The 13172-nt window shown below is 44.0% G+C and overlaps 1 protein-coding gene across 8 annotated transcripts in view; it reads right to left on the reverse strand.

Annotated features, from left to right (window-relative positions):
• KIT (KIT proto-oncogene, receptor tyrosine kinase) overlaps positions 1-13172 on the reverse strand; it is a 91056-nt gene that overhangs the window by 45771 nt on the left and 32113 nt on the right. For 4 of the 8 annotated variants that reach the window (XM_065914436.1, XM_065914435.1, XM_065914434.1 and 1 more), the window contains exon 2: positions 1862-2131. In XM_065914436.1, coding sequence (XP_065770508.1) covers positions 1862-2131 — 270 coding nt within the window. Of the gene's footprint in view, positions 1-1861; positions 2214-13172 lie in introns of those variants that run through there. The other 4 variants (XM_065914433.1, XM_065914431.1, XM_065914430.1 and 1 more) reach the window with 1 other exon arrangement.

A 13172-nucleotide genomic window follows, 5' to 3' on the forward strand; every position in this document is an offset into this window, starting at 1 on the left:
ACCTCATTCTGTACCCACAACATGCTGCCACCTCTATACTGTGTAGTGATCATACCGACACATGGTTGGGCCAACAGATGACACTTAAAACGTTTTCTCATCTTTGGGCCACACTGCGGCATGCGGGATATTAGTTCTCCAACCTGGGATCAAACCCGTGCCCCCTAGAGTGGAAGTGTGGAATATTAACCACTGGATCACCAGGGAAGTCCCTAAAATGTTTTTTAAATGTCCTTTCCACATGCAAATTGAGTGCTCCACAAAAATCAATGGCATAATTGAAATCCACTTTTCATATAATTTTGACCAATTTTCAAAGAGTTTTCTTAAATGAATTATGTACCTCCCAGCCTAACTAATTTATTCTGCAAATAAATTATCTCATAATGGCTGAAATATGGTTTGAGGCTATAGTTGGTTATTTTCCCACTTACTCTTTCTCAGTCACTTGAGCTATAGTTCCCACAATGCCCTGATTTCCTTCACTGCCATAGGACAAACAATATAGGCATCTAAACATCTTAAACTGGTAATAATTAAATGTAGTTCTAAGCTATTGAGGATGACTTCCCCTATAAAGAAAACCTGAGCGCTCTGTGAGACTGATTTAGTTAATGCAGCAGTTTCCCTATTTATTCAGACGTCTACCCATCCTATTAATAAGCAGAATGACACTTCATTACCACCTGGAAATTACAGAGTACCTTCTTGAATGTCAAAGAATAGAACACGGGTGGCTCAACAATTATGAAACATACCCAGAGGCTAGCTGTGGCTTGTGAACGTGTATTTCTTTTCAGCTATCCACCCAGGAAACAGTAAAAGATAAACTAAAGAGAGGCAGTTTCAGTTTCATGGCAACCTTCTTCATAGCGAACAGGAGAGTCAATTTTACTAACCTTCCATAGAGCTAGAATGTGCATTAATTCTGTCTCCCTGAAAACTATTATATAAGGAACACAGAGCAGGTGATCTTATCCAAGTGTTGCTGTGAGGAACTGTGACTTCAGAGGTTGTTCAGATCCACAATCTAGGACAAATCTATTGGATCTTCTTCCACAATATCATAGATGAGGTTGCAGTGACAACCTCAGGCCAGGTACAAACCCAGGACGAGAACTGAAACTATTTCTCCTCCTATAACCTTGTTATATCTCTTAAGCTTTAAGTATTCTAGTTTTCACACCAACAAAAAGACCCCTCCCCTAGGCCTTCCCCTGGCCACGCCAGGAAACCTCCTTCTGACAAGGTTATTAAAAGCACAAACACAGATGAATCACTGCATTCATCACAGGAAATGAGGTACAGAAATCCAACCATCACATTTTCCTTTTGTTTCTCAGAGGTCACAATTTTTTAAATGAATGAACTGACTACAATTAAGAACTCAGGAAGGACAGAGGGTGCTTAACCAACGGAATTGTTTCTGGAATTTACTCTCTAAAAGTGGGTCAATTCATTTGAAGCTTTGGTCTGTTTGGGGCCTTTGGAGGCCTTCAGTTCCCTGAGGTGTTTTTACTAAGTGGGAATATCTGGGATCTCAAGGCATTAAAATGCTGTCTTCCCAAAGGGCCTAATTTATTCTCAGGTTTACTCACACCACCAGGAAGAATGGGCTAAACCATATTGCAATCTCATTAGGAAGAGCATCAGAGCCTTACAAGACCTTCGGCTGGAGTCATACCCGAAGCCACTGTGTATCAGAAGGTGGCGGAAAACTAACCAAGAAAATTGTGTTTTATGCTTTCTAGACCCAGCCAGTAATATTTTATCCATGACTCAGCCATCTATATGTCATCCTTAATTAAGGACAGGATGTAAAGTTTTCTAAGCATAGCATCAAAGAAAGCAGAGCATTTACCTCTAACAAACACATAAATGGAACTGCTCAAGCCGGCTTTATTGGTGCACGTGTAATTGCCTGTATTTGTGGCCTCTGCTTTCTCGGTGATCCATTCCGGGTTTGTCTTCTCACTCAGTTGACCCAGGATCTCAAAAGTCCACTTGACAAATCCTGGATCAGTGCATAACAGCCTAATCTCGTCGCCAACACTGACAATTAACTCTGATTTTGCTGGATGGATAGATGGTAGAGACAGTTCCCCTGGACTCACAGATGGTTGAGACGAGCCTGCCAAGAAAAACGAAAATCGTGTTGAACATGATCTTTTTCTTGGGCGAAATAAAGCACTTCTTCCAATATTGATTTCCATCTTCTGTGTACTCGACAATAAAAATAGGACAAAGCTGCCCAGCTATTTATGGTGAGAGAGTTCTGTTTAAAGTTTCTAAAGTTCATCTAGAAAATTAAGTTATTTTCGGCAACTTTCAATTAATCCTGAGGGTCACCCTTGGTATGCAAGCCAAGACTTGCTGGATGCCATGGCATTCTCTGGGTTAAACACACAAGGGGGTCAAGCTTCCTCTCTGAATATGGGCCACTGCAATAACACTGACATGCTGACACCCAGTCTAGAAACAACAAAAACAAAACCTCACACGATTAAACAGCACACACACACACAAAAAATTACCAGCCCATCACTCTTTAGGCAAAATATACACGATCATGACAGCATGGCTTTTCTTACGGCTTTGTGAATTCAGTTATTCCTATGCAGTTCTCTTTATTTGGTGATGGTCATTAAAAAAAAAGATCTTTGTGTTTCAAATGATAAGGCAGAAAATAAAAATCTTATTTTAATGGTCAGATCATGAGATTTCATAGCCAACTGTTGGGTTGCAGCCTGGTCAACCTAATGCCTACAGATTTGCTACATAGCAAACTAAAGATACAAAACTAAAAGGAGTGCCTAAATAGCTCAGTTGGGAAAGTGTCAGACTAAAGATACAAAACTAGAGACTCTGAATATGAAACTGGAACCTTAGAAAATCACAGCAGCCAATCCATTCATTCACTTGTGCACATAAGTGCATACACGCATCCGTTGCATGAAGGTAAGTATCTGTTCATTATTTACAAGCTGCAAAAGCACCCTGTTAGATGCTTGGAGAAAATCCACGTAGAGGGGACACACAGTCCTTACACTCCAGATCTTCAAGTACACAGTGTTCAGTGCCAGAATAATGAAACACAGATACAAGACTTAGCTTCAGGCTACAGAGGAAGAAGTGGGCTGGATTTCCACAGTATCAGAAGAGGACAAAGAGCCGACAGACAGATACCATAGACAGACACCAGAGACACTGGTGCGCGGTGAGATACCTGAGATCAACTAGACTCCAGGAGATCAGTGAAAAGTTCTGCCCTCAGGTCGGCAGAAGCCACAGAACTCACAGTTAAGGATTTAAGAGAAAGAGGAAGATGTGAGGCTGCCAGAGAAGAGCACTCTAGCGGTGGCGGTGCCATGAAAAACACAAGAGGTTGACTTACGTGCGATCCAGGTGGGGGGGGTGTGGGCACCAGGATAACAGAGCTCCCTGGGGGGCTTTCAGTCACCTCTGTAGGATCATGGGGGGGATGGTTCATGTGCCTTGGATTTGTGCCCCCCTTCACACGTACAAGGTCAGAGACAAGAACTGACGTGGGTTCTGAAGGAGCAGCAAAAGCCGCCCAAGCCAGTGGAGGAAGGGGCCGGTGGGAGGTAGGGGCGGCCAGAAGTTCACGGCAGAGATGGAGATCCGGTGAGAAAGGGGCAGAGACGGGAAAAGCAGGACACCTGCTCCCAGGTGCTACACCTGGACGATGTGAAATTCAGATGGTGGAGAAAGAGCAGTACCTGTGAAGTTATAAGACAGGATCAAATAATCCAAGGAAATGGTTTTGTAGAAAAAAGAGGAACACAGTGAGTACTGCTCGCAGCGTTCTCCCAGCTCAGAGTGGGTAGGGAAGGGTCAAGACAGGTTTTTTTTTTAAATGGGACTATCAGAAAGGAAGGGGAGAGGTTAAAAAAGACAAGGGAGGCAACACATCAAAAGGCTCCCAAGAGAAGGTGGGTGGGTCCCAGGGCAGATGCTGAGCAAGATCAAAGGGAACGAACACAGGTCCCCAGATCTGGTTAGGAAGACACACAGGAAATCCAATTTCAGTTGAGTGGGAATTTCTGTTGGCTTCAAGGTTAAAGCTTGCAAGTGTAGACCTCTTCCTGTAGAGCTATGGCAGGAGAAAGCACAGAAACAGACCTGTAGTTAAAACTTTAGTAGTAGTTAAAAGGTTACAAGTTTAAAAAAAAAAAAAATAGGAGGCATGCTGACATCTGAAGATAGAAGAAACAGACTCCATGGAGAGGGACAGCCCAAAAGTGCTCTGTAGAAGGGTTGAAGTTGACCCCTGAAGGTGTGTATAAATCATCAGTCTCAGTTTAGTTATCCAAACAAATATTTCATCTGGGTGCCTTCCAACCATGCCATCAATTACAGCCCCATGATGTCTCACAAAGTACACCCCAGATCAGAAGATGCTGGGCAGCCTTGAGTCACAGACGATTCAACAATAAGGTGAATTAGTCATCAAATAGTACCGAGCACCAACATAGGAAAAGTGTGTGCCCCCAGACTGAAGCTCTAAATGGTGGAACCAGACTATGGAAATAAAGTGGTTGGGGTGATTTTTAGTCATACAGACTGTTAAACATTGAAAATGGGCACAGTGATAAGTGAAGATGCTGGTTTTTCAAGTATCTCCTTTAAAAATGAAGTACTTCCAATTCAATCCAAAAATTCTTAAGAATTTATACTGCAAATGTATTTCAATCTGGGCTTCCGTGGTGGCTCAGTGGTAAAGAACCCAGCTGCCAATGCAAGAGATGCGAGTTCAGTCCTTGAGTTGGGAAGATGTCCTGGAGAATGAAATGACTACCAGGTTCCTCTGTCCATGGGATTTCCCAGGCAAGAATACTGGAGTGGTGTATATAACAGTTTGCAGCTGATTTACTTCCCTCAGTACAATCACCTCTAGAGATAAGACTGTCTAGATTTGCATCTGCCAGGATGCAAGTGTGTGATCCTTAAGAAAGTTACCAAGCATCTCTACCTTGGTTTCCTCACCTGGAAAGTGGGGACAGTAACAGCACCTAATTCATAAAGCTGTTATGGAAAGCACTCAAAACTGTCCTCAGGCACGCAGAAAACATAATAAATACGAGACATGATTACTCTAAAAACAGTCTCATCTTCCCTCCAATCAGTCCTGACTTACTCATTTCCTATGGAAGTAACTGGGCCCATCATTTCCCAGATTTCTGCCTGACTTCTCCCTCCTTGGCAATAAATCATACCAGTCTTTCCCCAGAGCCTCTGTCACACATCCCTGCATGCCTCTCCACTCCTGCTACCCTGATCCCAGACGTCATTTACAACGTCCAGAAAGAACATCCGTTCCTGAAAGATCTCCATACCTCCAGCCTCGACTCACCCCACCCCCAAATCATCCTGCCTCATAACCCTGAGATCCATCAGCCCAAAACACTTTTTCAACAGCCCCAATCCCAGCCTTAAAAACCCTAACAGAGGCAAGCAGCAGCTAACACTGACATCATGCACAGTTTACAAACCACTCTCATGGTGTTAATTTCTAGCTGTTTCCCTCTTGGATCCAACCTGCCTCTCCAATCCTTTTAGCCTAAGGATCACACAAATGCTCTTTATTCCATGCTACGCCCACCTCTCTGCCCCATGCACCCAGGACATAACTACTCCACCAATTTGCCTCCTTATCATGAAAAAAAGCCCAGTCTTCATGGATATTGCTTGTTCTCTAACTATTACAGGTCATCATCACCTGTTCCCACTAAACTCTCTAAAATCTTCAGCTCCATCACCCATTTGGCTTCTGATGCACAATAGTGGTCTACATCTAGATCTTACCTCTGCCTACTCTGGGGTATTTGGGTCCTCAGAACAAGGATCATAAACCGTTCTCCCTCCCCAGCCCAGCACAGTTATACAAAAATTCCCTTCAATCACTGACCATATAAAAGATTGGTGGAAGGACAGGTTCCGAAACACCTAGCCCCAGTAACAGATGTCAACAGTCTACTGACCTATTCTCCAAAGGAGGACAATGTCTATTCTGCTGCTCTACTAAGAAAAAGTAATGGCTTGATTCATCCATTAAAATTACTATAGATACCACCAAAATAAAAGCTTCCAAATTTGAGATCACTAGCTTACACTTTACTTTTAGAGTTTAAAAAAATAAATTCTAAAAATAATCACCACCAGAGGCATTCAGGGTTTTCTTCTCAAAGTATATAAATAAAGTATAAGTTCAACCCTCAAACTTGAGCATATACTAGAGCGGGGCTGTGGATATTATTTATTCTCTTTTCTCCAAACTATCTTGAGTGCTGTTTTAATGTTCTCTCTCTCTCACAAACACACACAAAGATTACAGGTTCATGTTAAATATACACACACACACACACACACACACACACACATGCACACACCCACACATACAAACACGCATATATATACATACCTTTATATTAAAAGTCAAAATCAATAAATTAGTCCAACTGAGCTTTTAAACTGCTCTGGAACCATACATTTTGAAATGTATCTGTATATAGCAAGTTCTCAACAAACATTTGCTGAATGAGGTTTTATGTCAGGACCCCTTGCATTTGAAATGTACTCCCCTAATGATGTTTGACTAATAAAAACACTGAGTTATTTTCTGTTTCCTGAACATATGTTAATTAATGAGTCCCCCAAATATGACAGATGGCAAAACCCACCATTCTGAGGAACAACCAGTATAGTGAATGATGGCTGGGGGCTAGGAACTCCAGGATATATTCAGAAAATATTCCAGGTATCCTGCTAAGTGCTGGACCTAGGAGACAGTCCCTGCTCTCAAAAAGCATAAATAAGAGAGGAAGAGGGCACTTATGAACAGTCAACAATGCAAGATTTTAACAGTAGTTCAAAACAAATACCAACATAACCCCTGTAACCTCTTTGACCAGTATAAAATTCAACCACACCCAAAAGAACTGCAAGCAGGAAGGCAGACACCTGTACACCAACATTCATAGCTGCATTATTCACAACAGCCAAAAGGTGGAAATAACCCAATTGTCCATCAACAGATGAACAGGTAAACACAATGTGGTGTATACAAAACAGGAGTATTATTCAGCCACAAAAAGGAATGAAATTGACAAGCTGCAACATGAACTTTGAAAACATGCTAAGTGAAATGAGCCAGACACAAAAGGTTAAATATTGTATGATTCCTCGAATACGAGGTACCAGTAATAGGCAAACTCACAGAGACAGAAAAGAGTAGAGAGGTTGCCAAGGGCTAAAGAGAAGAAGGATTGGAGAGTTCTTCTTTTAATGGCTCGAGTTTCTGTTTGGGATGATTTTCTTTAGGACTCAGTGACGGTGGCACATCACTGTAAACACACTTTAATAGCCCTGAATTAGACACTCCTAAATGGTACCTTTTATGTTATGTATATTTTGCCACAATTTTTTAAAAACTTAAAATCAGTAATTCTTAGATTTGATATCAATAAATCAATAATAGTTAAAATTGATCTAATTTAAAATCAAGGCCCAGGTGAAGACTCAAACTTTCTGAGTCTCCTTTCTCTTTCTTATCTGACCACTCGGACCTTCAGTAGCAGCCTCTGTGAGCCCCCCAAATTTATCTTAAATCCATATCACTAAAAATTAATCACTGTTATTATTTTCATTCAATCCACACATTTGTGCTTAAGGGCATGAACATCACCTTTTCTTCCTAGCTTTCTACTACCTTATACAAAGTAGGCATTCATAGCAGCTCTTTAACTCTCTGGGCTGAATAACCCAGTTTTTAATCACACTGACTACTACCCAAGAGACTTTAATGCTCAAGGCTACCAGATTCTTCTTCCATCCATCTTTCCTTCTCTCTTCACACTATCTGAGTCCTTTGGTTTTATTTCAAACCTGTTTATAGAATTTGAACTTGACAGTATATTATATATAAATTGTGTGTGTGCTAAGTTGTTCAGTAGTATCTGACTCTGTGACCCTATGGACTGTAACCCGCCAGGTCCCTCTGTCCAATACTGGAGTGGATAGCCATGCCCTCCTCCAGGGAATCTTCCCAACCCAGGGATCTCTTATATCTAAACACATATTATGAAAGTCGATGAAATATGAGTATGTGTTGGGGGGAAAGCTGTCAATTCTCTGATAACTAAGCAACACTCTACAAGGGTGGTTCAACTGGAAAAAAAAAACAAAACCCACAAGTACTTCAAGCTAAATGTGGGTGAAACACTAGAAGAGTGAAAAAAGGCCTCCAATTCACAAACATGGGGGGATTCTGCATTCCAAGCTAAAATTAAAAACTTTGCAGACTTTGTATTGTGGGTGTGGAGGACAGCAGGTCAGAATGGTCTGAGAACACCCATCAGTCAACCCAAACTCAGGAAAGGTTCTGCTTCTCCATCAAAAAGAAAAAGCTATCAATCTTTCTTTTCTTAAGCAAAATAAACCCGTTCAAGGTAGACCTGTTATTTTCTGTAATCTTTGGATTAAACTCATTGAGAGTCCACACGGGGCTTCTACAGGAGGCTCTTAATGACCTGTGTAAGTGGGGGTGACTTGCTTGAGCAGAGGAGGCTCCCGAAGCACCTACAGTAGTGGCTGGACCATGTCAACGGTTTATTCAAACAAGTCTCACCTGTCCTCCTTCACAAATATCCAAAACATCCTTCCCAAATATCTGAAGCTGCAAAAGCCAGATTTACAGCTGAAGTTCAAAGTAAGGAAGTCATCACAAAACCTTCTCCTCTTTGGACACAAATATAAGGAACCAGGCAAAATAATGGCATTGAAGACGACCCACGTAGAGAGGCTATTCTAGTTTCAGGGAAGTAAGGCTGTGACAAAGGCAAAGAGCTAAGCTCTACTGCAGTTCAGCTATTCTTTGGTTCACACACTATTCAACCACAATTTGTAATAAAAGAGCTAATGATTTGTATATCCTACTGTTTCTGACATACTTTTATATTCCCATAGGAGTAAATTGGATAAAAATCAAGATGGAAGGACTGTAGTGATTGCCCACAACACCCATGAGGCTTTAAAAACAAGTGGATGATACTGGAAATAGAATAGAGCTGGGGGAGGGAGGTATGAGCTCAGTGAAAACCACAGAAGTCATAAAAACTGCTCCTGCCCAGAGGCAGGGAGAGCGTGAATCCACTCTGGGCCCCCACGCAAACTGAAGGAAGCCCTGCCGTGGGGGTCCCAGCACGGTCCCCATCCCACAATGGTGAAGCCACTCTACCAGAACCATTAAGAAGTCACTGGTGTCAACACAGATCTATTACCATGGTGGTGAGCTAGATGCTGGTGGGGAACGCAGTCTTGTAAAGGAGACAAATCCAATGCAAGTGAAGCAAAAATACTGCAAGATGAAAAACAGGTCCCAAGACTCAAAGGAGGCAGCGGTCATTCTGCCCAAAAGGAACAGGAAAAGCTCCAGGGGGAGGCCCTGTGAGAGCTGAGCCAGGAAGACTTTGTGCGTTTGCATGTGTTTGTCTGTCTGTGTGTTTGAGGAAAAGCTCATCCAATGAGGACCCCAGCCCACCCACTCAACTGTGAGCTCTCAGAATCCAAGCAAGGTTTGCACCCATCTCTAGCCTCACAGCCTCACGGGGTCCCAGGAATACAGAAAGTGCTCAGTAAGTGCACAGTGAAGGCATGACTACAAACAGGAAATGCAGAGGTGCAGGATCGGGGAAGATAGTTCAGGACGTCACCTTACAGAGCAGTGCTTTTCTCATCTAGAAGATAATGCTTAAGTCTTCTTGAAGGTCAATTTCACTCAGTGACAAGTAACTGTCGTTTGTTTTATACTACAATACATACCACAAAACAGAAAAAAAATCAAATGCATCTTTTCAGTGGGGGCGGCGGGGGGTGGGGAACATGAGCTTTCAAAGAAACTGAACTACATCCCAACTACACACTCCCAAACACATCGCCCAAATCCTGACTATCTCCAACCGGGAAGGGCCCCTCCACAGGTAAATCTGAGAACAGTCTTAAATGGATCATGTGAATTCCAATTTACAATTGTACTGTTTCCGATGGATCTGGGGGGTAGGAGAAAAGTTCAGAGTTATCTTTAATTTTGTAACATAGAGATTTAAAGGACTCAGCTGAGTAGAACTCACTGCCTAAATCAACTTGGTTCTAGACTTGAGTGAATAAAAAGTAACTGATGCAACTTCCTCACCATCCTCTAAGTCTCTCACTGTAATATTCCCATGTTTGGGGACTGAAAAAACATTTCTTTGGTACAATGCAAATTTGTACTTAGCTTTTGAAAAGAAAAGAAATTTTCTCTCTGCATGCTAGGTCTTGGTACTACTTTAGGTCCAGGATATTTAGTGATTGCACAAAATCTGTTTCCATGTTCAAGGCAGTTTACGGTTTAGCAATAGACCATTGTAAAATGATCAGCCGTTTGAAAGTCAGTTTAAAAAATCACAAAATAATGAAGATTTCCTGAAGCACAGCTTTTTTTTTTTTAAGCAACTCAAGTGTCTTTCAATGTTGGTCTAAAGATTATGAATTAATTGAAAGAAAGAAACCAGAGGACAGAGAAAGAAGAGCTGGAGTGTTAGTCATGAGTGGCACAGCGAAAGGGCTCAGAAACAAAGCCAGCGCTTCGGAAACGTGTGTTCACGGATGCAATGGTAATTGAGCTTCTACTATTTGGCCTGGGTGGGGCCGGGGACCAGGAATACAGAGCAGGGAATAGCAGCCCAGTGGGGAAGCTGGACTCACACAGATAATGACAGTACAATGAAGCAAGCACAGGCAGAAAGGGTGTGGGGGGGATGGTAGAAGAGGGGTCAGAAAGGATTCCTAGAGCTCGGATTAAAGAATGCGCGTGACCTGGCCAGGCTGCATGCAGACAGAGAAGATGGTCTATCAGGTCAGGGGCCACAGAGCAAATGTCACAGAACCCGTGAGGCGCATGCTCAGAAGTCATGTGTCACTCAGAATCCCTGCAGCATCAGGGTGTGTAAGGCCAGAGACCCATCTCTGTCGTGTTAAGGAAGTGAGCCTGCCCTGATGGGCCACTGGTGTGTTTTGGGGGGACCCCTCTGGGAGCAGGGAAGACCAGTACTGACAGAACAGGACTAGAGACAAGAACAGCCAGGAGACCAGATCCAGACAGGAGCTAATGAGAACAGAAATCAGGTTTAGGGAGGGACAGGAGAGATGGGCGAACACAGGGCCTTGGGATGGGCTGGATCTGAGCAGTGCGGAAGTTAAGGGGAAGGAAAGAAGACACCCCAGTTTGGGGCTTACACCTATGAGAAGAGAGGGGGCCAAAAGACTAGAGGGGGATAAAACTGATTTAGAGATATGCAGACCAGCAGGTGGTCGCTAGAAGGTCCTACAAGCCAAGAGGGGGTGGTGGGGGAGATGAGGGCCGCAGACATACTCCTCAGCACCCAGTGGGCGGTCAGCGGGTGGGATGAGGGGTGTCCATGAAATCATCCACGAAGGTAGTGCAGACTACAAAGAACAGAGGGGCCAAGAAGAAAGTGACCAGGCCCAAGGTGGCTGAGTAGGGTAGAGGTGGCGAAGACTTGATTGGTAAGAAAGCTGCAGGAAACTCCAAGCTAGATGGTGAGGAGGGACTCCTCGAAGGATGCTGGATTCCCATGGCAGTAGGTGGGGGAGCAGAAATGGTCAGAGAACCAGTCTCAAAGTCTTCAGCACAGAACTGATCACTGACAGTAGGGAGGAGGGATGAGTCATAGAACTTACACCACTCATTCGCACCCCTGACTGCACACCAGCACCCCAACCTCCCAGCCCGACCCCCCGTCAATCCCGGCAGAATCTCTGATGGTACTGCAGTCACAGGATGTGGGAGAAGAGCAGCCCTGACTGCATGGAAAGGAAGGAGGGGCAGGAGGGGAGGGATGAGTCAGGGAGATGGGAGGGAGGACTCCTGAAGTCAGTGAGCAGAGCGGGCCTATGTGAAAAGGTGGGAGGATGAATATCCACAGGAGCAGGCAGCCAGGGTGAACAGCAAAGGAAGCGGGGACGGGAAGAAGAGACAAAGAGGAGAGACAGCAGAGAAGGTCCCGAGGCAGGCCTTATGGAAGCACCAAGGGAGCCACCGCCTGACCTCAAGGGATGATGCATGTGGCCACGAGGTGCATGAGGCAGAGTAAAAACACCATTATTTTTAAGCCCCTCTTTTTTTGGACCTGTTCTTTTCAGAAAAATGTCGATGCACAAAGGAGCCAGGGGACCACACCTGAGTCCCACACTGTGATGGACGTCTGAGCAAGAGTGATTCATCCATGCTTGGAAGGGATGTCCCACTGCGAACGGGGGTGCCCTTCTCCAGGAGGCAGGATTGAGCGACACGATCCCCACCACCCCCCTCACTGGCTCCCCCTCCTGCAGGCTTTCAGCCTGGGTGGATTCACCTGTGGTTTGGGTTCCTCCTGCCTCTGCTCCCGGGGCCAGAGTCAGCCCCTCCATTTTCTGCCTTAACCACATGGACTAACCCAGAACTAATAAATCACCTGTGTTGATCACATCTTTCCTGCAGTACTGGCATGTTCTGCTTTTCTGGCTGTTATTCTGATCCTGGGCCAAATCACGCAGGCCTGGTGCTCTGCCATAAAGCATGTCCCCACTCAGATCCACCAACAGTCCCCAACTGGGAGCCTCCGGGTGCTTGAACCCACAACGCCTTCCTTCCATCAGCTCCCCACTCACAAGTGCGCCATCTGGTGGCAAGAGAAGACATCCGCGGGCTGTTTGTGATGTTAGAAAATCACAGCCAAGATCAAGATGTTTGGCACACCTGTAAGGAAACATACTAAGAGGACTCAGCATCGAGGATTCAGCTTCCCGTAAATGCCTTTGAAAGACACAACACCTGTCAAAGCTTTCCCCAGGCTGGAGGCGACAAGCAACGTTATTAACTGTCTGGTGTCTGCTAAGATATTTAATATTTGTACGTTTTAGACGAAATGTGTAATCGCATATTTTTCCTCCGAAGCAGTTAGTGAAGGATGTGAAGAAAAAATGTAACGGTGGGGACATAGAAATTCTAGATTCTAAATCTTGAGCAAGTCCACAGGCCTCTGTTTCCTCTTCTGAAAAACTAAAAAGAGGGCATCAAAAGCCATCGAAAGCTCTAGGATCTGTACCTAATC

The sequence above is a fragment of the Muntiacus reevesi genome, chromosome 22 (assembly GCF_963930625.1).
Source record: "Muntiacus reevesi chromosome 22, mMunRee1.1, whole genome shotgun sequence".
Taxonomy (NCBI): Eukaryota; Metazoa; Chordata; class Mammalia; order Artiodactyla; family Cervidae; genus Muntiacus; species Muntiacus reevesi.